This window comes from Oxyura jamaicensis, chromosome 3 (genome assembly GCF_011077185.1).
Source record: "Oxyura jamaicensis isolate SHBP4307 breed ruddy duck chromosome 3, BPBGC_Ojam_1.0, whole genome shotgun sequence".
Taxonomy (NCBI): domain Eukaryota; kingdom Metazoa; phylum Chordata; class Aves; order Anseriformes; family Anatidae; genus Oxyura; species Oxyura jamaicensis.
This window is the reverse complement of record NC_048895.1, coordinates 12,819,736-12,843,256: the sequence shown is the minus strand read 5'-3', so window position 1 is coordinate 12,843,256 and position 23,521 is coordinate 12,819,736. Positions and strand designations below refer to the sequence as shown.

Here is a 23,521-nt window from a genome sequence, read left to right as displayed (position 1 = left end):
CACAGCTGAAGCTCTGCACCTCCTTCGCTTGGAAAAAATAGGGGACAGCTGCTGCAGCACAGCAAGAGAACAAAGCATCCACTTCTGACCAAAGCAGGGTCACGCTTCAGTCATCCCGAAGACGTACCTGGCACAGCAACCTCGAAAAGTAACCAGAAAAATGAAGAACAAGCTCTTCACTACGACGTCATTTTAATTGCATCGACACCCAGAAAATACACAAAGGATACGCACCGAGAGCCACCCATCTAAGAGAGGCTTCCTTCCATTGGTGGGTCTTACTTTCACACTTCTTTCACTCCAAAAAAAAATAATATATATATATTTATATATAAAATAATAATTGCACCGGTTGATGTACAAACACAGTCTTCCCTTTTCACACATTCGCGGGTTCTGCCGCTACAGGAGGGTCGAGCCCCGGCATCTGCCCCAGCGTGATGAGAGCAGCACCCACGGGAACGAATGGTTGTACAAAACAGTATGAAGGTTTTCTTACAAACGTACACCTGCAGTGTTTACTGGTCGTTGGTGTGTTTTTTTCTTGTTTTTTTTTTTTTTTTTTTTTTTTTTTTTTTTTTAAAGTTTCAAAACTAGGTTTTGGGTCACTAATGGCTTGTATTTTATCTACAGTAAATTCAGCATATACTTTTATTTTTAGGAATGTGTAAGGCATTTTGGTAAGTTGAAGGGTAAGGTCTAAGTCACAGACTCATCAAACCGAAGTCCCTTCCTTTGAACTGTCCTCTTCCCCCTGGAGAAGAAACACAGCAGAGGTCAGTTACTCGGCTGGCGCTCACTGCAGATGAAGCAGCAAAGCATTTCACAGGCTGGCCAGATCTTCCCTTCTGGGCAGGGAGAATCGTGACCACCATCCAATGCAGTCCCAGGGGCTGCCAAACGCCAGCCAGGTGCTTCCTGGCCGTAGGTGCCCCACTGCTACCATTCTAAACCAGCACCTGACTCAGGTTTCCCTGCCTGTATCAAGGGAAGGCCCGGCTGCGGCTGGTGCTGGGAACAAGTACCGTTTCCTGAAGCTGTTCTTTCAACTTCTTCACTGTTTCTCTCTCTTTGGCCAGTTGGTCCTGGGTGACCTTCAGTAGCTCCTGTAGTTTGGTTGCTGCTTGGCCCAAGTCCTTTGTTAGTTTTTTTTCTTTTTCAAGTCTTTCCTACGTGGGAGTAAAAAGAAGCCATCTGCCTGAGCCTCCCTTTGCAGTCTGGGCTGCTTGCAGGGGACTCTCTCCCTGCAAAACACTTCTGGCCACCTCGGGGCTGCACCCAGGGATCTCAGTGACCGTGAGCTGGAGGAAGACTCGTCTGTCTCCACAGCAGAGGGGCCAGGTGTCACCCCAGCAAACTCAGGAGATACTGTGGGCTGAAACAACCTGAAGGGAGCACACCCTGTATGCCTGCACAGCCACGTGCTGAAGCAGTCAGCTCAGAGCATCACCCTTACCCTGGCCAACAAGGGGCTGTAACGTGCACCCTGTTGTCCTTCAGCCACGTTAGGGCAGGGAACGCCTTCCTTGGGAACTACCTACCCTGCCCCACCATCCCCAGGAACCGAAACTCATGCCCACAGTCCTGCTTGGAAAAGGCTTTTTGTGCCTGGTGCTGAGCCGAGGCAGCAGAGAGCAGGGCAGCAGCCCTCTCACCTTGAGATGCTGGGCCTCCTCCGTGCCTGAAGTCGCTGCGTTTTCAGCCAGTCTCAGCTTCTCCAGCTCCGCCTGCAAGCTGCGCGCTGAGCTCTGTGCCTGCAAGGGGGACACCCAACCATTACCAACACACCGGCCAGCACCAGCGGGCCCCTCCTGCACCCTGCCCCACGCAGCAGCAGGGCCCTGGTGTCTGTCCCTCTGCTGTCGGCGGGTTACAGAGCCACCGTCAGGCGCCGGGGTGCACTGCCCCAGCGTTTCTTGGCCGCTCTCCAGAGGTGCTCGCGCGCGGCCCCAAGGCCCGAGGAGCACACCCTCATTCCCTCCTCGCCCCCGGCACCCACCTCCTCCAGCTCCAGCACCAGCTTCTGCCTCAGCGCTTGCTCCTTCTCCACCAGCGCTTCGTTTTGCTCCAGCTGAGTTTTCAACTGTGTGGAGAAGGGGAAAGTGTCCAGAAAACACAATAAACATAATTTTTTAAAAAAGGCCTAAACGAGGAGGGTGATGAGCTTCTTCCACTACCAAGGAGGCCGGGCTACACAGAAGAAACAAAACCTGGAGCTTTGTCCAAGGCACTGAGGGGCAACGGGTGCCATCATCCGTCCTCTGCACAAAGCCAGGAGGATGCCGGTGGTGAGCCTGCGCTTGGGTTTGCATTGCCAAATTTTGTTTGCTTTTTGGGCAGCACAAGCTGGGATCTGGGACAAGAGGCACGACAGAGTGAAGGGAGTATCCGGCAGGTCCCCGTGCTGCAGCAGATGAGCAGTGCCCAGGAGAAGGCTCCACGGTTAACAAGATTAAAGGAGAGAGAGACAGAGCCCAGCTTGGGGCAGCAGCTGCCACCAGCAAGAGGTGTTAGCCTGCGAGGAACAGCCGCCGCTAATGCCTTCAGCCCGGCTCCAGTGAGATTTGCAGGGCCTCTGCTCCTACGTGAGCTCCGTAATCCTAATCCCCAGCCCCCAGCCAGGAGGGGCTCCTGGTGCAGCGGCGTTGGGACGGCCTCCGAGCAGACCCGAAGGGACATCACCGTGTGGCGACCCCGGCTCGAGGCAGTGCTCCCTGCCTGCCTCCCAAAAACATCCCCAGCCTGATGCTGGCACAGAGGGCTCCCAAGGGAACGGCCCTGCCGGTGAAGGAGCGGGACGTGTGGTTGAAGGGGGCTGCGTTGCCCCAGGCTCCACGACCAAGCCCCGCACACACAGGACAGGACAGCGAAGCCACGCGCCGTTTTCCATGCGGTTAGAGGCGGTGAGACGGGACGAGGGACATGGTTAAGGGGCAGCGCCCCTGCGAGCCACGGTCTCACCCCCCTAACCTCGAAGGGCATGGGATCGCTCAGCTCGGCTCGTGACCCCACGACTTCTCCGTCCTGCACGTGGCTCTTCATCTCACCCAACTGCTGCCTGACCTGGAAGGAGGAGCAGCAAGCCTGGCTCGGTTACACAGCCCACACCACAGCCCACAAGGACCGACAGAGCCATTTTGGCAGCCTTTGTGCCAGCACGCTAGCTGAAATGGTCAGAAGCTGCTGGGATGGGGCTGGGGGCAGCAGTCTCCCTGAACCTCCCCAGTTAGAGCCCCCAGTTCCACCCACTGGAGCCCCTCTTGATCCTGCATCAGCAGTTAAGCTGCCTGCTCACCACCTGCCCCGTGCAGAGGACAAGGAAGGCTTCTAGATGGACACAAACACGTTCAACGCTCTCAGCTGCTTGCCCATCTAACGAGATGGGCTCTAATGACCACCCAGCACTAAGTTGCCCCAAGAGCAAAAGGCTGCATTGGTTTGCTCAGCGAGCCAGATGAAAGCAGCTGCAGCGCTCAGAAGAGTCACAGGACTCAAGAGAAACTGGACTCCCAGCTCAGTGTGCTCTGAGCACCCCTGCAAGCCAGGGATACCACCCAGGACCTTAAGAAACAAACCTCCTAACCCTCAGTTCACTGCAGCAGGGTTCACAGGAGCGCTGAAAGGCGCCCTACCCTAACCCGGACTCCTAAACCTCACTGGTGAGATACACCTCCGAAGAATGAAGCCTTTAAATATTAAAACGCAAAGCAGCGACTGCTGTCTCAATCAAAGGATTGATTTGAAAAGCAAAAGCCCTCATGAATTTGGAAGGTCTGATGGCTTTCCCGGCCCTTTATCCCAGGCCTCTCTCCCACTTACCCACAGAAACCCAGCCCCATCTTTCAGCCCTCCAAGCAACTCCTACCCCCACGGGATACACAACAAAATTCATCCTACCCAGAGCTGGATGGATGGATACTTAAGGCACCCAAATGTCCGCCCAGGGTGGTGGTGGTGGGGGTAAACAGTGTCCATCAGGGGGTTTTGTGCTACGTGCCAGCTCACACAAGCTTTTCTGCACTCTGTTCCTTCCAACCACCATCACAGGAGGACAGCAAGCAAGTAAAATCCCCTCCTGGGTCACAAACGTTTGCTCTGAGAGCTGCATCAGTTTCATGCCTGGAATACCAGGTTTGCCGTGTGCTGGCTGTGCCTTCCTCCCCTCTCCAAACCCACAGGGAGTGGGGCTACCAGCAGACAGACGAGCCCTGGGGTCACCACTTGTGAACTGCCCTGAGGCCAAGCAGCTGCCCTGCATGCAGGCGGGTGGTGCACCTCCAGGGATCTCCCTTACCAGGGCCAGCTCTTGGCTCTGCTTCTGTGTTTCTGTCTTCGCCGCCTCCAGCTGCTCTTGGGACTCTGACAAGAGCTGCCTCAACTGGCCGGGAGAAAGAGAAAGCAGGAAGAGCATTAGGGTCGGGGCTTTTTCTTCCCCCCCCCCCCTCTCCCCCCCCACCTCCACTTCTGTGGTGTGCTCACACCACACCACAGAAGTCCAGCCCTGGCCCTCTCTTGCTGCCCTGCGGTCCCCCCAGCGCAGTCATCCTGATGCCCTGGGGCACTACGGACACATTATGGAAACACGATGCACATCTCCGTGCAGAGCTCCCTGTACCACCCTGCTAATGCATCTCTTGGCATTAGACATCCACAACCCAGACTGGAGCAAATGTCTATTTTCTCCTGCTTTGCAAAGATCCAAACCCCCAGGGCACTTGTCAAGTCCCCAAAAAGGGGAGGGGGGTGAATTAGGCTTAGAAGAAGAAACGTTGAAGGTAACGGCTGTTGCACTTACGACTTCAACTTCTTTTGTGTAGTTTTGGCGCTCGGAGCTGGCTGTCTGCAAGTGATTTTCCAGTTGTGCCTCCAGAAGAGAGATGTATTCCTTTAGCTGGATGAAAAGGGAAGAGCGCGGAGGGTGTTTGAGGTGCCATCCCAAACACACGCCACGCTGCAAGCCCACCTTCCACCGGGTGAGTCAGGAGGTGGCTCCTGATTCAGCCCAAGCACGGCACCCATCTGCCTGGTGCCCGAGCAGGGAATTCCCAGAGGCTTGGCAGCACCCAGGCTTTCCCATACACCCAGAAGTCCTTACCTGATCCGTGCTCTGCAGCTCTGCTTTCAACTTCTCTACCATGTCTTCAAGGGATTTCAACTGGAGTTGTGACTAAGCCAAAAAAATAAAAAATAAGAATTCAAAATGGGGCAGTAAAGGGCATTTCACTGCGGTCCTGGACACGCTTTGCACAACCAATAACCAGCTTGAGGTTCGCTCCCACTTCCCCCACTTTCTTCTGTCCTGCACAAAAGAATCCTGGAGCTCCCTGGCCTGCAGCCAGCAGGAGCTCCTCTTCCCAGGAAAGGTTAGTCCAACAAGCCCGGGCCATAAATTGTGAAGCAAGGTAACAGCTTCTGCCTGCAGGCTGCAGTCAGCTTTCGACACCCAAGAAAGTGGCGCCGAACTCGGCGCAACTCCTGTTGGGAGCACCTTGGGTCTGGAAGCAGCGGAGCAGTTTTTCCAACGAGGTGTCCCTGGCTTTGCTACGAAGAGCAGCCAAGCGATCCAAAAGCTGCGAGTATGCTGCTTGCATTTAAGCCCGAACTGATTTCAGTTGCAGAATTCTGTGCAAGGGAGGAATTCACCTCTTCTCCACAGAGAGGCAGAACTGCTCCGGGACCCACCCCAGCCACCACGCTCACCCCACCAAGCACCAGCAGCAGCCACGTCACCCCCGTGTGCTCACCACCACTCCTCACTGCCAGGCAGCCGGCAGCGCTGCCGGAGCCACTGACCGGCTGAGAAATTAAAGATTTCTGGTATGAGAGCTCCCCCGTCTCTCTGCAGCTCCAGTCAGCTTAAAAACCCCGTGTGATGGGTTTCTGAAGCCTCCACCAAAGCCAAGGACAACCTAGATACGGAGAGCAAGCCAAGCTCTGACAATGGGGGCCCAAGAGCAAGGCACGTGCTCTGCCTCAGTCAAGCCAGTGCCCACCAGGAGGACTCAGCCTGACTTCCACGCCTCAGAGCCTGCAGTACTGGACCAGTAGTTTCCCAACCACCGGAGAGCTGCAACCCATTCCTCCCGCACAAACCAGGCAGGGAGGTGGGACCAGGTGGAAGAGGCGGGTTTCTTGTGGTAGTTTTGTGACAAGAGGCCTCGTGCCTCAGAGTTCAAGGCTGGCAGGAACAGTTAGGGTCAACATCCGCCTTACAGACAACGGCCTCCCTGCTCCAGGAGCCGTTGCACATCAGCAACAAAGCCAGGTGTGCCCCAAACACCCACCTTTTGGAGTTCCTCTTCAGAGACCGTGAGCTTTGCTTTCCACACCTGCTCCTCCTCCTCCACGCTCTTCTGGAGGTCTCGCAGCATCCCCTCCTGTTGGCAAAGCCCCAGCTGAGCCCCAGCATCCTCCAGCCCTCCGGAGGGGAGCACCACAGCCGCTGCCAGGGCTGGATGCCCTGGAATACCCAATTCTTCCCAAAGGACTTGGGCCACAGCATGAGCAACAGAATTAGGTGCCCCAGGCGGGGCTAGGGACTCCCAGCTCCCAGGCTAGCTCAACCACCCTGCTTAGTGGAGCCCTTGCTTGTGCCACCGTGCCTCTAACAACATCCCACAACCACCAGGAAGGTTTCCAGCATAATTAGACTGAAGAAAAACTCTAGAAATTCATGTTTCATCTCTCCCTCTGTCTCACCAGCAGGTAATCTTGTCCACAGCAGCCCCCGCATGCTGTGCGATGCCCACCGCAAGCCCATCGGCAGGATCTGGGCTGTGGGAGATGGAGCTGAGTTTTTACTAGAAGACCGACACGAGGAGTTGTTAACTTACCGTCTCTGCGAGGATAGCTCTGTACTGCTCACATTCTGCTTGTAAAGTGCTCTGCGCTTCCTCTGCCTCTTTTAATTTAAGTGCTGAATCCTGAAAGGGGAGGAGAAGGATGGAGAAAAAGATGAGGAAAAGAAGTGACTTCAAAGCTCCCTTGCCCCTCCACTTTCCAGCCCCTTCACTTACCACGGGCTCTGTTGTACTGGTGTGTTGCTTTAGCACATTCACTGTCTTCTCCTTAAATTCTTGTAGCCACGTATCATAATCCTGAGTACGAAAAACAGGACAAGGAGGGGAGAAGAAAGGAAAAGGACGCTTAGATGGCTGACACACCTGCATGGCAGAGGCCCTGCAGGGGTCTGAACAGGCAGGTGCCTACCTGCTGCGAGGACACGGTGACTTCTGGGAGGGCAGAGAGCAGCGTCTGCTTGGTTCGTGTCTGGAAGGTGTCAAGCTGTTGGGCCAGCTCCTCCTGTAAGAGGGACAAAGCGGCATGGAGTGGAGGTCTGAGGTGCTTGTGGGCCAGGCTGCCAGTACCAGTCCTGCTTTTCTGTGTCTGCACGGGTAAGCTGGCATGGGAAAGCCAGCAAGCAGGGAAAAGTGCTGCCGAGAGTCACTGAAATCCCCCCCCAGTTCACCCACGGCCCTGGTTCCCCAGCTGTGACCTGTACTGTGGTTACACAGCCCTCGAGACGAGATTTGGAGAAGCTGTCAGGAAGGTTAGGCCAGTGCTGCTCCTAAGACAAGGCAGAAAACCCAGGGCAAACAGTTCCGGTGGCCTGGGAAGACTGCCTGCTTCCCCTGCAACACCGATGTCACCACTGAGGAGAAATACCACCAGGCTCACCTTTGCTTTTGTAGCAGCAAGTAGCTTCTCCTCACATGCCTTCTCCACCGTGGCCAACGCTTCCATCGCTTTCCAGTTCTTCTCACGGAGATCCTGCCACAACCACACACACAAGGCAATAAGCCACACGTCATGCTGAAGGCCACTGAGCTGCCTTTGGAGGACACCGAAGCCTCAGGCAAATGGGCAGCCCATCGCTTTGGTCGAGGATCTCCCACCCCACCACCCACGTGCCCTCCTTTCCCCTCCAGCCCTGCAGGGCAATGCCTGAAGGCTCGAGCCTTCTTGCAGGAGCAGAGCAGACCTGGGCGGAGACAGGCTCCAAAAGGAGCCCTGAGCTGACTGAAGAGGTCAGAGGCCTGGCAGAAGGCTGTGAGGTTGCCTCCAGCCAACTGGTGCAGCCTTGCAGTAGAGGGAAAAGGAGCAGAGAGGCAACGAGGAGTGAGGGGCCCCTGAGCAGGGGTTCCCTTGACCTTGCTGGATGGCATCTCCCTGCTTACCAGGTCCTATGCCTCCCAGGAGGACATGGGAGGGATACCCCACTCATGCAGCCCACCAGCTCGAGCACACGAGGTGTACACCCGGCCAGGGGCCCTCCTGCTCTCTGGCAGACAAGGCGAGACCCCCAGAGCTCCACGGGGCCGGAAGAGCCATGGAGTGATCCTTAGCTGGCTACGATGGGCTCTCAAGCAGACCCTGAAGATCTGGGTTTTAAAGGAAAAAGAATCCGAGCAGCAGATCAGTGCCCAGTTCACTCACGTACGTTGTTTTTTGTCTTCTGTTGCTCCATTGCCTCTCGCAGCTCCGCTGCTTCCCTTTCCAAAGACGAGAGCTGGTCTGTTTTCTCCTGCAGCCTGGAACGACATGATGCAGGGGTGAGCTTCCACCTCCACCTCCCGCCCGGGTGGGATTTTGGGGTCTGCAAGCAGCGGGGAGCTGCACTCGCATGGGGAGATGGAGGGAGGGGGCTGCACTTGTGGGACTAAAACCACGACTGCAGAAGTTAAAGATCATGTCATGCTGGAGGGAGGTCTAGTTTTCTACTGACTTATCATCAGTAACAAGTAAGTAGCTGGCTAGCTGTGCATCAGGGACAAGGAAGAAACAACTTGAGCCAAAGGCCACAAACTCTGGATTATACAACTGGAACTGCTCCCAGCACGCTCCCGCTCACAGCTCGTTAGACTGCGATAGCCCACAGCTCTGCGTTTTGAGAGCATCACCCTACTAACCTGAATAGCCATGAATCAGCACCACCAGCTACACCTCAGAACCTGCAGCTTCCCTCCACACCCTCAGATCCACCAGCTGCCCTGCAGGGAGGCTCAGCTGGAGCAGACCAAAGAAGATGCAAGCCCTTGATGTGAACCACTCAAATCTCTTGGGGTCCCAGGACCCTAGCTTGAAAAACTGCCCTCCTTTAGAGGAACACCAGGTGCTTGCTCACAGCAAGGGCATCTGAGAATTTCTCCTGCCATGGACAGAGGCTGAACCTTTTCTGAGGTGTCCTGTACGGGGGTGAAAGGCAACAGACACAAGTTGTGAATCTCCATCCTTGAAAATACCCCAAAATTCACCTAAAACAGCCCCCAAAACCTAACTCTGGATGGCCCAGCTTTGAGCACAGACTTGGATCAGAGACATCCCAGGTCCCCACCCACCCCCAGCACCAACACAACTCGCACAGTCAGTTTTACAGGAAGAGTTAGCCTTCACGTGCCTGACAGCAATCAAAGCGCCACTTCAGAACGGACTGGCTGTTATTTGGGGTCAAGGAGCAAGCTGGAAGAGCGAGCAGCTTTTGTGTGCTACGCAGCACTCAGACCTACCTTAATTCCACCTGCTTCAGTTCTGCTTCGTTGGCTGCCTGGAAGACAAAAATCAGTTTCACTACTTGTCCTAGGCCAGAGATGCAGATCAGCCATCTCTGTGGCAACCCACAGCGAGATAACAGAGCTAACACGGGTACCAACAGTAACATTATCCTCCTCCCACCCCAATTAAAAACTCCCAGGACCTGCAGGTCTCTGTCTTTTTCTGCCTCCCTCATCTGGCCTGCTTCCAGCAGAGCTTCGATGGATTTGATCCTCTCCAGGAGCTTGGTGTTCTCCGAGCTGGCATCCTGCAGTTTCCCCTTGACGCTGTCGAGCTCGGACAGCTTGCTTTTAAGCTCTGCTTCGGAGCTCAGCAGCTTGGCCTGCAGTTCTGTTGGAGGAAGGGGAGAGAAACACAGTCAGGTAGGTGCAAACAAACTCAGAGACTCCCCATCCTGGTCCCTTGGCCACGGATGCCTTCTGGGGATGCAGTATCGGCAAGACCAGCCCCGTGTCTTGTTAGCACTGACACCAGAAAGCCCAACTCATCCCCAGAACTACTCATCCTGCCCTGGACAGCCCCACCAAACCCAGCCCCAGAAGCTCAAGATCTGCCTCGTGTTTCAGCTGCCCCACGGCTCTCCCTGTGCTGTTTCGTGATCCTCACCAGCGATGCTCTGCTGCTGCCCTTTGGACTTTTCTGCATCTGCTAAGAGGCTCTTGTAGCTGGCCTGGGTTTTGCGGAGCTCGTCACTTACTTCATCCAACCTCTTCTGCAGCGTCGCCTCCACCTCCCTTTGGGAAGCCTGCACAGCAGGAAGAGAAGGCTTTAAACAGCACACTGGGCATCCCGGCCAACGTGAAGCAAAGCTCAGTGGCACGTAGCATTATTTTCAAGCTGTGTTTTGGGGGAGCGGGGTTGTCATGCTTCCCCTCTGCATGAAGCACCTCATTTTGTAATCGGGTGGGAATCGGACAACGCCTTGACGTCTCAATTCTGGGTCAACACTACCACCAACCCTCTCTCTTCCCCTCCAGCCTGGAAGAGAGGAGCTGAATGCTGAAGAAACCCCAAGCTCTGGCCCTAAAGCACAGCCCTGGCTGGGCAACCCTGCAGAAAGCTTCCCCTTCGCAAAGCCCCAGCCAGCACTCGGAGCCCAAGCGACGTCTCCAAGCCTTTCTGCTGCGGGTTTGTTCTGGCAGCCACCTCGTGGCTCCGTTTACCGACCGTGTTCACAGCTGCCACTGTGCAGGGAGGGAGAGGAGGGAAACGCCCTGCCAAAACGCGGCGAGCGACACGTGCTCTTTACACCAGGGAGAGCGGCCTCGGCGTTTTTGGCTCCCCAGGAGCAGATCCCGTGCAGGCAGCTGGTGCCCCAGCCCAGCACGGAGAGGCACTGTCACGGCGATGAGCTGGACGCAGCCAGCCAGCCACGTGTTTCCATAGGCAGTGGAATTTTCTATGTGGTTTGGGCCAGGGGAAGACTTTTTTCCATCTTAGAAAGCAGCAGAGGAGAGGCCTGGCCAAGGCACGCGCTTGGAGGGGAGAGGCAGAGCGAGGGGCGTGAGGCGTGCTGCAAACCAGCAGCTCCACAAATCACACCACTGCGAGAGCTTTGTGTGACGGGGACAAAACAAGGGTAACGAGCAGCCCAGTCTCTGAACGATGCCTCCAGAACTGCCAAAAAAAGCAGTGCTTCTTCTCTTTCTGAGACTTTAACACCAAGTCCTCAGCTCACAGCTGCAGAAGCACATTTTCCCCATCACCACGGGCACCGTAAGCACATCACTGGCTTTACGGACCTGAAACTTATTATTATTATTTGAAAAACATTAAGGCATGCAGCAAGCTGACAGCCCTGGAGAAGTTTTCCTAAAAGCACACCTAGAAGTTGACGTTTTGAGGCAGCTTCTGCCCTTGCCCCATGCCCACATCACCCCTCAGGCTCCTCGCTTTCTCTGCTATTTGACTGCAAAAGCAGCAGGGGCCAAAACCAGTCCGCTGGAAGAAGATCTGCACCCTCAGGCACCCGGAAAATTAACAGCTAGGACCCTGAACACCCCTCGTACTGCCAAGATCAGTGCTCCCAGACCCTAGCTTAGCAGAACCCCAGCACAAGTGCTGTCTCCTGCCAGAAAATGCTTTCCCCTGCATCCGTACAGCCTGCTGCTGGCAACGTGCTCTGACCACGGAGTCTCTGCATGGGAGGTGGCCTGTGAGCACCCAAAAAAAGACTAGCCACACCCTGGTGACACCAAAAAGCCAAGCTCTGCCTCCTGTGCTACCATTAACAGGCTTGAAAACAGCTGAGTTGAGAGCGGGCGAGGGAGTGAACCCACATCTGCACTTGCCCAGAGCCAAGCTGATGGACCAGGGGGTTTTCTGTCACATCTCTGGTTTTGGTGTTTCTTGTTTTGTTTTTAAACAGAAAAATGCCCTGTTAGCAGGAGGGGAAGAGACACCAGCATACTGCTGCAGAAAAAGCCTTCCTTTTCCCACGTGCTCCTCTCCCTGCTGCCTGCAAGGCTTTCAGCACTGTCAGGAGGCAGCAGAGCAGCCTCGACGCCTGGCCACGTTTGGCATAGCAGGGACCAGGAGGCACGGCGGGGTGCAGCCTGCCAGTTCAGGGCATTTGGCAGCAGCAGGCACACCGAGCAGCGTGTACAGCCTGGATTTCCCCCAACACCTTCACGCCAGGCTCAGAGATGTGTGAGAAGAACGGTTTTAACGGGGTCTCGTGCTGCCTGGGCTGTGCTGGTGACGGATGATGCAAGAAAGCCACGATGCGTGTGACAAGCTACCGTGGGAGAGGCAATTAGATCTGCAAGGCAGTTTGCCTTCCAGCTATGCCCAGTAAGCTCTCTCCAAGCTCCTTCCATGGCCGAGTCCATAGATCCCAAGCAATTCAGTTCCCCTTCAGGGCATCAGAACCTCTTAGCCCCTAACTAACCTGGAAAGGGATGATTTTACTGAGTGGGGTAAGGTGTGTGTGCACAACACACCACCAGGAGCGTGCACACAGCTTTATCTCTCGACAGCTGAATTAACAGAGCCCGATTCCCTACAGCCAGCGTCCCTTGTGATCACCCCCCTGCAGAGAGAGGGGTGAGAAGACAGGGTGTGACATTAGCACCTTCCCTTCTGAAGGGTGCTGAGGGAGAACGGGTGTTACGTGATACCTTTGCACTAAGCAGCTGCCATTTTCAATTTCCATTGGAATTTTTTTTTAAAAAAAAAAAAAAAAGACCACATAAGGTCACAAACCCAGAGCACTGCGGGGCTTGGCTCTCCTGGTGAACTCTCCCTCTCTGCGTCCAACCTCATGCATGCGCTTTTAAGAGAGAATGACCAGAAACACATGGAGATTAAGCAACCCAGACAAGATCAGAGGGAAAACATCTGGCAAAGCCCCGCACTCCTGTTTTGCTTCAGCCAGCTGTCCCCTCGCCACAAGCTCGAGTACAGGCCCTCCTGCAAGCCACCACGTCCCTGCCAGGGGAGCGGGTCCACCAGTGCCTGCCTGACCTGCAACTGCTCGAGCTGCTTCTCGGAGGCCACCGCTTTGATCTCCCAGCTCTTTTTCTGCTGCTCCTCTTGCTGCAGCACCTCGGATTTTTCAGACAGCTCTTTCATCAGCTTGTTGCATTCTTGCCGCAGCTTGGCCAGCTCAGCGTTTTGCCTGGACCAGAAAAAGCAGGGTTATTTTAGCCCACAGGACAGTCGAGTATCCTTGGTGTTACGTAGAGGGGAACACAGCCTCCTGCGGCCCTGATACAGGACTTGAAGCATTTTAGTGGCTGCATTTTCCTATTTCTAGGGCACGCCTGCTGCCTCAGGGAGGGGGTGGAAAGAGTTGACAAATCACTTTTCAAAAGCGGTATTTCAATCACAGGAGACATTCCTTTCTTATGAAGTAGAAGACATGAGGATCTGTATTCCCAGACACAAGAGGAAGTTCTCTAAGCATCTGGAGTCCAGTCTGTAATTATTTTACCGTTGTTAATCACCAGCTATTTCATATTTTCTATAAAAAGAAGCGTGAAATTCTTCTATCTAGCTCGTATTTGTTCTACAGGCATCAGGCACGTCTCAGTTCTTTCTCTGCAGCATCACTCATTTCCAAGAGCCAGCTGGATTTCTTCTCAAGCCAGGAAGCACGAGCTCACCTAAGCAGGGAAGGGCCTCGATACCTCCCAGTCCCTTCTCCCTCCCGCTGCCTGCTGGCTCCAGCATCAGCACAGGCAGCCCTCGCCTCATGGCAGAGAGGGCTTCCCCTGCCCTCCCAATTTGTCACAAGCCACAGCATGGGAAAAACATCCTCATTCCCCCTGCCAGCCCCCAGAAGCTACTTGAAAGACTCTTCCTCACTCCCTCTTCTACCTTCAGCTACCTCAAGTCAGCGAGAGGCTTTGCAGGGAGGTGTCAGAGGTCCCTCAGAGAAAGGGGACGGGTCAAACCCCAGGGTGTGCCAGAAGGCAGTCCCAGTGTCTGCCCCCCAAGCCCAGCTGTGGTCTTACTTGCTCTCCGTCTGGCTGGTGGCCTGGTTGAGCGCGTCCCTCAGGATGGAGTTCTCCTGCTGCAGGCGGGCGAGCTGCGTGTTGGGGCCGTTCTCCAGCTGCTCCTGCAGGGTCCGAATCTAGAGGAAGCCAGCATGGGTTAGGCTACTTTGTGGGGAGCACGCGACATCCCAGCCCAGCCTGCTGAGCACAGAAGGACGTGCCCACGGGAGCTTCACAGAAGGACGTGCCCACGGGAGCTTCCCAAAGGCCAAAATCCATCAGGCAGCCACAGGAGGATGCTCCAGAGCCTACCTTTCCCTGGAGCTGCTGTGTTTCATTGACGTGGTCCTGGTAGCTCGCCTGCATCCGTGCCTGAACAGCAGTGATCTCCCTCTCGCGAGCAACCAGCTGCTCCTTCAGCTTGCTCTCGCTGGCCACTGCCTTGGCCTTCTCAGCTGCAAGTTCCTACAAGGACAGAAGTCACCTGCTTAGTCCTCGGTGCTCCAGTTTCCTCATTTCAAGGAAATGCAGAACTGGGCCTTCTAATTCAAAAGACTTAAAAGTTCTGCCTTTTAAGAGCTACCAGCCACCGGTGCAGCACAGCCAAGCTAAGTCACTTAGCACTTTAATTTCCCTTTGCATTTTGTTTTGGGCACTGTGGCCACTGGATGCCACTGTTGTTCCACACTGGGCCCGCTATGAGAAAAGAGTAAGACAATCTAGATTTTTTTTTCTGGATCATCACATAAAATTTGGCACAAAGCAGGGAGGAAAAACAACAACAACAACAACAACACACTAAATACCAAATACTAAATACTCTACTTCCCAGGGGGATGAGATGTGGGGGAGCAAGAGGCTCATGGCACGGCCCCTTTGTCGTAACAGGGTGAGCTACAATGACACCAGGAAGGCTGCACAGCACCTACCTTGCTCAGCTCCCGCAGCTTGTTTCTGGCAGCAGACACATCCTCCTGCTCAGCAGCGAGCTGCTTCTCCTTCTCTTCCAGCTGGCGTTTCAGGACGGTGACCGGGTCCCCCTTCTGCGTTGCCTGTGAGCGCGAGGCAGCACATCAGTGGGGACCACCACCTCCAAACCCACCCTCCTTCCCCACAAGCAGGAGCCACCCGGCATGCAGGACAGCATCCTGCCCTCTCTTTCCAACAAGAATTCAGCTCTGGTCTCCAGAACTGGTCCTCGGGGTTAGTGGGGCCCTCAACCTGCCAAAAAACGTGGAGCTCTCCCTCCCAAGGCTCAGCAGAGAGGCAGGGTCAGGAGCAAATGGCCACCGAGGTGCTCGGAGCCCTACCGTGTGCCAGGTGTCCTGGACGATGCCCGCTTTCTCCGACAGGATCTCGATGAGCTGCTGGGCCTCTCCCTCGCTGAACACCATGCTGCTGATGCTGGACACAAGCGTCTTGTAGGGCAGGTAGAGGGGCCCGTCCGAGTCTGCAGGTGCTAGGGAGGAAAGAGGAGGAACTGGGACCATTCAAGTTATGGCAGAGCATCACCTGCTTTAAAACAGGCTTTTAAGCAGGCTCCAACCCCACAACTGATGTTTCAGTTCCTTCCACGTCTGGGCAAGCAGCTCTAGGTATCCCTGCATGAGCAGGGGGCTGGCCCAGATGGCCTCCAGAGGTGCCTTCCAACCTCAGCCATTCTGCATTTCCATGATTCCCTATCCCTCTGCTAACGTGTGAAGGACAAGCTTGGTCAGGAGCAGGCATGGAGGCCACCCTGGTACAGCCCGACCCCCCAAGGCTGAGCCACCACCTCTATGAGGCGAGGCCGGGGCTGCCCCATGGCAGTTCTGGCTTGCTCCACCACAAGGCTGGGCCCAGCCGGTGAACCTCAGGGAAAACACGTTTAAAGATGGGCAAAGCACCACAGAGCCGTGAGGGAAGAGGTGCGAGAAACAGCCCTGTGAGCACTGAGGTGATGGAAGGAGGCGGGTGCCTGGCCGGCTGAGGGCAAGAAGGGCCACGAGGCCGGGAACGGGTTTGGGATGGCACGAGGCCTGCTCCGCCTCAGCCCGTCGGCGGGCTGCAAACCTCACCGACGGGAGCAGCGAAACAAGAAGCGTAGCCGTGCCCTGGCAAAGCTGCCACGGCAAAGCACAGCGGGGACGAGGGGCCTGAGGAGCCACTTCTCAAACCCCAGGGGACACGTGGCACCGGAGACAAGAACTGTCCTTGCCTGGAGGCCCAAAGGCAGGAGCTGACTCAGCAGCGCAGCCCAGACCAAGTACCCACACGGATTTCAAGGGAGAGCCCAGCTCCTGCTATCAGAGCTAACAAGCTGGGACCCAAGTACACATTAACCACTTGCATGCAAGCGTTTTTCGCAACACTGGAGACTAAAACCAAACCACACGAGACCCCAGGCCACTCCTGTCGGGTTTGCTGTCTGTTCCAGCGCCGAAGACACGCCTTTGAACACCCTGGGTTTTTATCTGCCGCGGGATAATTTGTTGCTTCTGCCTTTGAAAAGGGGAGACATCGCAGCACGCACTGACAGGCTGCCCACAACACCACGGCCAACTGCAGTCAGCTCTGTGGTGCAAACTTTGCCAAGAGCTTTCCTTTGAAAAATCCCACAGGAGCACCTCAGACACTCTTGGCCTCTAAGACATGCGGGATCTGTACTTCGTATCTGAAGGAATGGATGCGCACGGCAGCCAAAAACCTCCCCGCTGTAAACAAGAGCTAAGAGTTTGTCTCCCCTCCATGTTGCCCCAGCTGTTCCAGCTTGGATTCACGGTGATGTTTTTCAGTTCTGGAGAAGTGGTGCTGGATCCCCAGGTGCACATGCCAAACCAGTCACCTCCAGCATGCCCAGCCACCTCCAATTTTCTATTGCTGCAATACATTTCAGCAGCAATTCCTCCCAAGCTCAAACAATTCAAAACCTCAGTTAATGGAGTTGGCCTTTAATAAAATCCTTTTCTCAGAGAAGCAGATCCAAGGGCTTTAACCTGCCCTTGCAGACCAGTGGCTGCAAGACGTCCTCCTGAGAAGCAGGTCCTCTCCCAAAATATGGGTGCAAAAACTACCTTGTTGCATGGCAGCCTGGGTTTGGATATGCTGGAGAAGGCTACCACATAAGGTGTTCACTCACAAGAAGAACACAGGCATCACATCACGTTTTTGAAAACACCTGAGAGATTTCTGCGACATGTCCATATGGAAATACTTCCACAGTATTTACACCCTGGAGAGTTTAAGCCCCCATTCTTTTATCTCTTCTATCTCCAAGTCAATCAAGTGAGGCTTGAACTTTGATGAGCAAACTTCCCTTTGCCTTGACATATCCAGTCACTTCTCTCAAACTATTCCATGATGAGTCCCCTGCAGTGTAAAACAACTTCATTCCCCTCTCCTCCAATAGGCAGCTTTTCACCTCCGGTGAACGAGGAGGAAACTTTTAGAATCAGCCACCTGCCCACTGAACGTCCATCTCACCAGACATGGCCACCCTACAGATACCCTGTTTCCAACAGGGAAGGAGAACAAAGATCTCAGAGCAGGACAGCTGTTTTAACAGCACCAAGACTCCCTGTTTGGTTACTCAGCAGGGATACACACAGGAATTTGGCCTTACCTGGCTCACTCTTCTTCTTGGATGCAGCCTTCTTCTTAACAGGTCCATCATGCTTCTGCTCCTCGTGGGCTGGAAGAGCCTCGTTTTTTTTGACGGGGACAGAGCTGACAACTGGGGCACTTTGCTGCGTGCCCACTGGTGGCACGGCCACAACAGGCACCTCCTTAGGGGTCACCTCCAAGACAGGAGAACCTTTGGGAACGCTGACAGGAGGGGAAGCCAACGCCGGGCTAGGAGCAGGCTCTACCTTTGCCACCTTCTTCTCCTTCTTCCTCTTCTCCTTAGGAGATGGAGCAGGTTTCTCCTTTTCCTGGGGGGGCACTGACACCACTGCGATCGGAGGCTCAGCGGGAGTTACGGGCTCAGGCACCACAGCAGGCTCAAGAACCACATCCTTGGAAGAGTCTGTCACTTCCTGAGGCAGCTGCTGCTCCGGTATCTTTCCATTAGGTTTTTCTTCCTTTTTCTTTGCTTTTCCTTTTTTCTCAACAGGTTTCTCTTTCTTCTTTTTCTCTATTTTGTGCTGGTTGGTCTTCTCAAGCTCTTTACGTTGCTTTGCCAAGGCTTCCTCATAGGACGTCTCCTTCATGGAGAAGGTGGACACCAGAAAGATCCCAATGGCTGATATCACCATAAAGCCTCCAAAGACCACAACTCCCAGCGTCTGAGGATCATACACATCCATCCTGCCTTATTATTCTGTACCTGCAAGACATGAGAACAGCAGTTAGGGAGGGCAAAACCCAAAGACGCAATCACCTCGCCAAGCAAGGTGTTTGAAAGAACATTTGCATTTCCAATCATCTTGCAGTGATGGCCCAACAGCCAAGATTCATAGATCCTTGGTGAGGGCCAGCAGGTGCAGGCTGGCCAAGAGCTGGGCTCTGCCAGGACCCCTTGAGTCCTCAGAGCACTTTGCCTTTTTCTTCAACCCAGACGCACATTCAGATCTCAATTCTGGAATGTAACGACCAAGAAGGAAGAAAAAAGCAGCAGGAGGACAGCTTTTCCTGTTTTGCTTCCAAATGCAGAAGCAACAGCTTTGCAACAGCCCTGCCCTTCTCCCCTTGCCATCACGCTGGTGACTTCTGGAGAGCATTCGCCTTGTGAAAGCACAAGCTGCTTAATTTCTAATTGAACCTTGTCCCAAGCTCCTAAAACAATCTCTTCCCTGCTGTCCCACTCACGTCTCTCCTACCAGAGGATAACCTCCACGTGGTCCCAAGGCAGCTCGTTAGTCCCCAGATGGGGATGCAGGAGCTGAACAGTTGAGATGCAAAGGAACGCTTTCCAGGAAGGCAAAGATAATTTCTCATCATTGTGCCTCAAAAACATAATCAGGCAAATGCAGGAAGTCCTTCGAAGTTCCCATCCCCACGCTTAACTGTAAACATTATCAAGTTTCCTTTCTAAGAGGTTGTGGGTTGAGGAGGGAGGGGAGCAGGCAAAAATAAGAAAAGCTAAGGAGATCGGCATCTTTTCAAAACCTCAGTGCTCAAAGGGGAGACCTCGGAGGCTTTTTGTTTTGGAGCAGTGAACTCACACCCAGAGCTGAAGCCCAAGCCACTCTTGCAAATAGCGGGTGACGGCGCGATGAAGACAGCCACCACAACACACGTCACGCGCATCAAAATCCTTCTCCAACGCTAAAGAAGATGATGCAGAGCCAGAAGGAGCCACAGACCAGCCCTCTCCCACTGCAGACACTCACCTGCCCGGGGAGGAGCACTGCCACCAGGAGCCCAGCACTCCTCGAGCATCGCAGGCAAAGCAGAGGAAGCTGGCAGGCAGGAGGGCTCTGAGTGCCAGCTGGAACCAGCCGCCCCTGGACGGACCAACTTTCTGCCCCAGGCACTGCTCTAGATCCCAGCTGATACTGCAGCACTCATTATTTCACGCCTGACCCCGTCGAGCAGGGCTGAAGAGCAGGGCTGAAGAACACACATCTACAACCCAATACCGGTTTTAGGGTTACGCTGAAGTGTCTGTGAGCTGTTGAGCTGATTCTGGGGACAGAACAACGTGACCTGCATTTCTCACCCAGCAGCAGCCACGACACATTGGTAAGAACAAACCCTTCCTGACCTCAGACTACTTGCACTTAAAGCAAATGTGCTGCTCCAGCTTGGGGCAAGGGCATCACCAAGCGCTGGCAAATCCAACCCAACCCCACCAGCTGCCACCACCACCACCAAAAGCAGCTGCACGGAGCCCGGGGAGGACGGGAATGGAAGGAAAAAAAAAAGAACAAACAACAGCCTGGCATCAGAAGCACCTTTCCAGAGATCAGCCAAGACTTCGTGCCCAAAATTACGCTGGTTCTGGCAGCCCTGCGGCTGCATCTGTGCCGTACCCACAAGCAGTGCCGGCGGCAGGGAGCTGCAGAGGAGGCTCCTGCAGCTCCAGCCTCTGCTGCGGACACGTCCGACGTGCACGGGGAGCCCGAGGAGGCAGGACGGCGTTACCACGCAGGGGTTGGAGCAGCAAGGGGGTGAGACGGGCAGTGCCAGAGCTCCTTGCCCGCCCCACGTCCCACCCCACGCTGCTGCCCCTCCGCAAAGCCCACGCAGGGACCCGGAGCGGGGTGCCTGAGCCTCACCCAGCCCCGCTGCAGTAAAAGCCTGTACCTTGCCTCCCCGTGCACTTTACAGCCAGAGCGAGATAACAGTGGAGATTAGCAGCAAGAAATCCTTCCTAGCTAAACCAAACAGCTCCCACCTCCAAAAAAAAAAAAAAAAAAAAAAACCACCAAAGATCCACAGCACCAGCCATTGCCTGGCACCAAGGGTCCTGATTTTCCCCCTCAGGGCTCAGGCACCCTCAGTGGCTTTGCTGCTGAACGAGGGAGAAAATCTGACCTGGCACGTTAACATCCGCGTGGCAAAGCTGCGGGGATGGGGCAACATTTGGGGGGGGGTTGCTGAAGATGTGAAGCCTCTTTGTGAGGAAGGAGGCAGCACTTTATCCCACTGACCTAGGAGGATGCCCTGAACCTGCTGGCAGAGCAGAGCGGTCACAGAGCTCCTCAGGAGGCAGCACAGAGGAGGCAGACCTCGATGTGGTCCCTTGGCCGCTCCCAAGGACAAAATCTGAAAGGAGGACGAGAAACACCAACCAGGCAGCAATGCCTCCAGGCGCAGGGGACGTCAGTCCTGCTGCAGACAGCCTGGACTGGGAGTTTTCTTAAAAAGGCTTCCTCTGGGGACTTCTCACTGCACAAACGTAAGACGAAGGCGCCAGCGTCGGGAGCAAAGCTCCGCTTTGGCATTTCCTGAGCTTGCTGCCTTCCCCAGGAGCTCCAGCTCTGCCTCTGAAGGGCTCAAAGTTTGCTTCTGGGTTTTCACAGCAAGGCACAGCCCCTCTCACGAGCTTGGCGACAGAAGAGCGTGTGCCTTGCCGCTCGGCAGGAAAGCCTGCCAACACTTCACGTCTGCACAAAGCTTCAGCAAGGGCAGGGAAAATAGGGCACCAGAGGTACCACAGCTTATCTGCTCGCAGGTGCCTTGAGCGACATCTCACACTTGACGGGCTTGGTTCAGTGGCCAGGCTCTGAAGAGGCTTCAAGGCTTCAGCATCTTCCCCCCTGTACCTGCTCCTTAAGCGCAAACCAGAGGAGAGGTGCAGGGGTAGCCCCTGATTTTCTGCCTGCAGGAGCATTTTTCAGCCCGATGCCCAGACTGGCATCGTGCTGAGCCTGAGGGGTGCTCCGACACCCACCTGAGTCCATGTCCAAAAACCAAGCTCACGTCTGACACAGAGCACAGTGATCTGCGTGACATTTCTCGGACAGGATCACCCTCTGTAACCACCCAGTCAAAACAGTGAAAATCAAACACCGAAAATCATGAAGTACCTCCACATGCAAACTCCTTCCTGCTCCTTCCCTAAAACAGTTTGTTCAGCTAAAGCTCTTTTACCACCACCAGAACAGGAACAAGACAGACAACCAGTATTTTGCTTTTTCACGTAAAGGAGCTACCTGAGAAGTTGTCCTCTACCTCTTCAGTTCCTGTGGCTCTTTCTGGTTACCCACCAAACTTCCAAAAATCCCAGCTAACAGCCCAGCAGAGCAGATTTCCCTCCCCACCTCGCACCGCACAGTCACCTCTGTTTGCCCCGAGCAAAAGTCCAACTCACCATAAGGAAGTGAAACAAGCAAAGCTCTCGGCCTCGCGGGCTTTAAGCGCAGAACAGCCTCCAGGACGTGTGCCCACACAAGTGTGTGGCACACGGGCCGCGCTCGGTGCCTTGCACGCGTATTTGCCAGAAGCAGGGAAGAGTCAAAACTCTGGCTACGGCCCTCCCCTCTGTCCAAGCTTTCGTCCTCTCTGCAAACACTTCCACAAAACCCACCGGGTGTCCGTGAGACTCAGACCTCCACAAGTGCTGGTTTACATCGCCCAGGTCAAGAGGCAGGTGGGCAGGAGCAAAGGAAGAGAGGGGTTGTGCAGCAACCACAGAAACCTTATTTTCCTATAACCAAAGGGAAACCCACCTACTACCAACCCCTGCTTTCGAGGGGGTGGGGAAAGATGCTCTTTGCAACCAGGGCACCGCGTCCCCCTGCAATCCAAAGCTTGCACCTTGCTCCAGTGCCAAAGCAACGCCTCCAGCTAGAGTAATGCAGAGAAAGATGTGAACGGGTGTTGGAGGGCAGAGAACCGGGTTCGCGCAGCTGGGCTCTGCACAGCCCGAAGCAACGTCTGCCTGCACGGCGCCTGCGGCTCCCTTTGCTTTACAGCGCCCTAACCACACGCAGGTGGGTCGAGGCTGGCTGACCTGGCACACAAGGTTCCAGGCTGAGATTTCAGCTCCTGCTAAAGGGCAAAGTTATCTCCAGGGCCACCAGCATGAGCAGCACCTCAGGGACCGACCGGCCTGAGGTCAGCCCTTTTGGGAGGGCGCTGCCCAGTCCCAGCTCTGGGGTATAAAGGATGACACTTCAGGGGCATCACCTCTAGCACAAAGGAGCAAGAGAGAACTTGGAGGCCAGATCCTGCTGATAGCGGGGCAGCCTGGCAGCAGCAGGCAGCGCTGTCAGCAGATAAAAGACGATCACCAGATCCGTCTCCTGAAGCTTCTCCCTCCACCCAGCTGCAACAGACAGAGGCAAAATTGAAAGCCCAAGAAAAACCCCAACCAAACCCACATGCCTCGAGCGGATCCTACCCACGTCCCCGGGAGCCTCCGGGTACATACGCTTTCTGAATAAGTGACTGTGCGTTTCTGGTCTCGCCTGGCACGTGGCGCTCAGCGCACACAGCAACACGCCGTGCCTTCGGGTTAGCCGCCGCACCGCTACGAGCGGTTCCCTCTCGACTTAATTGCATCTGCGTTAGTGCTCCATTAGCGGAGTGCCAGCCCTACCCGCAGCCCTTCGCAGCGCTGCCAGCTCCCTTCCCGAGCAAAAAGGCAGGGTTATATCGACGCATATAGCACACGTCTATAGACTAGAAGGAAGCACAGTGCAACACGTAGCACAGCTGTGGCTTGACTCCTCTCTGTGGCGGTTATTACACCTCTCTCTCCTCTCCCTGGCCCAAAGTGGCATTTTGCTGCTGGGTCTCGACCCCGTCTGCGATGTGGACAAGCAGGAGCCGTCGCCTGAAAGCCGATGTTTCAGGCGCGGAGGTGGCCTCGCACACACTCTCCCCACCGGGCTCCTGCCCCTGCGGGACATCCCACTACGGGCATCACACGGAGAAACCTGCAGGACAGCTCGTAAGGGCCAGCCTGGAAATACTGCGGTGCCCACGGGGTGCCAGACACCCCGTCCCATCCCACCTTTCCCACGGGGGCTGCGGGGATGCCACCTCTGTCCTGCGGTCCCCTCCAGCATCTCTCCTGTGCCCGGACCCCTCGCTGCCGCCGCTCTCCGGGGGCCGTGCGGGCTGGGCGACATGTTTTGCCCGGCTGAAGAAAAAAGGAA

At 55.2% G+C, this 23,521-nt stretch overlaps 1 protein-coding gene and 1 long non-coding RNA gene across 5 annotated transcripts in view; one reads left to right on the top strand and one right to left on the bottom strand.

Annotated features, from left to right (window-relative positions):
• Positions 1 to 23,521, top strand: part of LOC118165182 — a 452,777-nt gene that overhangs the window by 76,845 nt on the left and 352,411 nt on the right. The window lies entirely within an intron of this gene.
• The window catches only part of RRBP1 (ribosome binding protein 1), a 24,517-nt gene continuing 1,171 nt past the window's right edge, over positions 176 to 23,521 (bottom strand). Inside the window, exons 1-24 of one of the 3 annotated variants that reach the window (XM_035323067.1) lie at positions 18,791 to 19,133; positions 17,593 to 18,297; positions 15,302 to 15,450; positions 14,921 to 15,043; positions 14,304 to 14,456; positions 14,010 to 14,128; positions 13,018 to 13,171; positions 10,159 to 10,297; positions 9,695 to 9,882; positions 9,507 to 9,544; positions 8,441 to 8,531; positions 7,678 to 7,770; positions 7,210 to 7,302; positions 7,017 to 7,097; positions 6,834 to 6,923; positions 6,285 to 6,377; positions 5,096 to 5,167; positions 4,796 to 4,891; positions 4,295 to 4,378; positions 2,971 to 3,063; positions 2,000 to 2,083; positions 1,656 to 1,754; positions 1,026 to 1,169; positions 176 to 754 (exon numbers count right to left, since the gene is read on the bottom strand). In XM_035323067.1, coding sequence (XP_035178958.1) covers positions 716 to 754; positions 1,026 to 1,169; positions 1,656 to 1,754; positions 2,000 to 2,083; positions 2,971 to 3,063; positions 4,295 to 4,378; positions 4,796 to 4,891; positions 5,096 to 5,167; positions 6,285 to 6,377; positions 6,834 to 6,923; positions 7,017 to 7,097; positions 7,210 to 7,302; positions 7,678 to 7,770; positions 8,441 to 8,531; positions 9,507 to 9,544; positions 9,695 to 9,882; positions 10,159 to 10,297; positions 13,018 to 13,171; positions 14,010 to 14,128; positions 14,304 to 14,456; positions 14,921 to 15,043; positions 15,302 to 15,450; positions 17,593 to 18,277 — 3,000 coding nt within the window. In that variant the 5' untranslated portion in view covers positions 18,278 to 18,297; positions 18,791 to 19,133 and the 3' untranslated portion in view covers positions 176 to 715. Of the gene's footprint in view, positions 755 to 1,025; positions 1,170 to 1,655; positions 1,755 to 1,999; positions 2,084 to 2,970; positions 3,064 to 4,294; positions 4,379 to 4,795; positions 4,892 to 5,095; positions 5,168 to 6,284; positions 6,378 to 6,833; positions 6,924 to 7,016; positions 7,098 to 7,209; positions 7,303 to 7,677; positions 7,771 to 8,440; positions 8,532 to 9,506; positions 9,545 to 9,694; positions 9,883 to 10,158; positions 10,298 to 13,017; positions 13,172 to 14,009; positions 14,129 to 14,303; positions 14,457 to 14,920; positions 15,044 to 15,301; positions 15,451 to 17,592; positions 18,298 to 18,790; positions 19,134 to 23,521 lie in introns of those variants that run through there. The other 2 variants (XM_035323066.1, XM_035323068.1) reach the window with 2 other exon arrangements.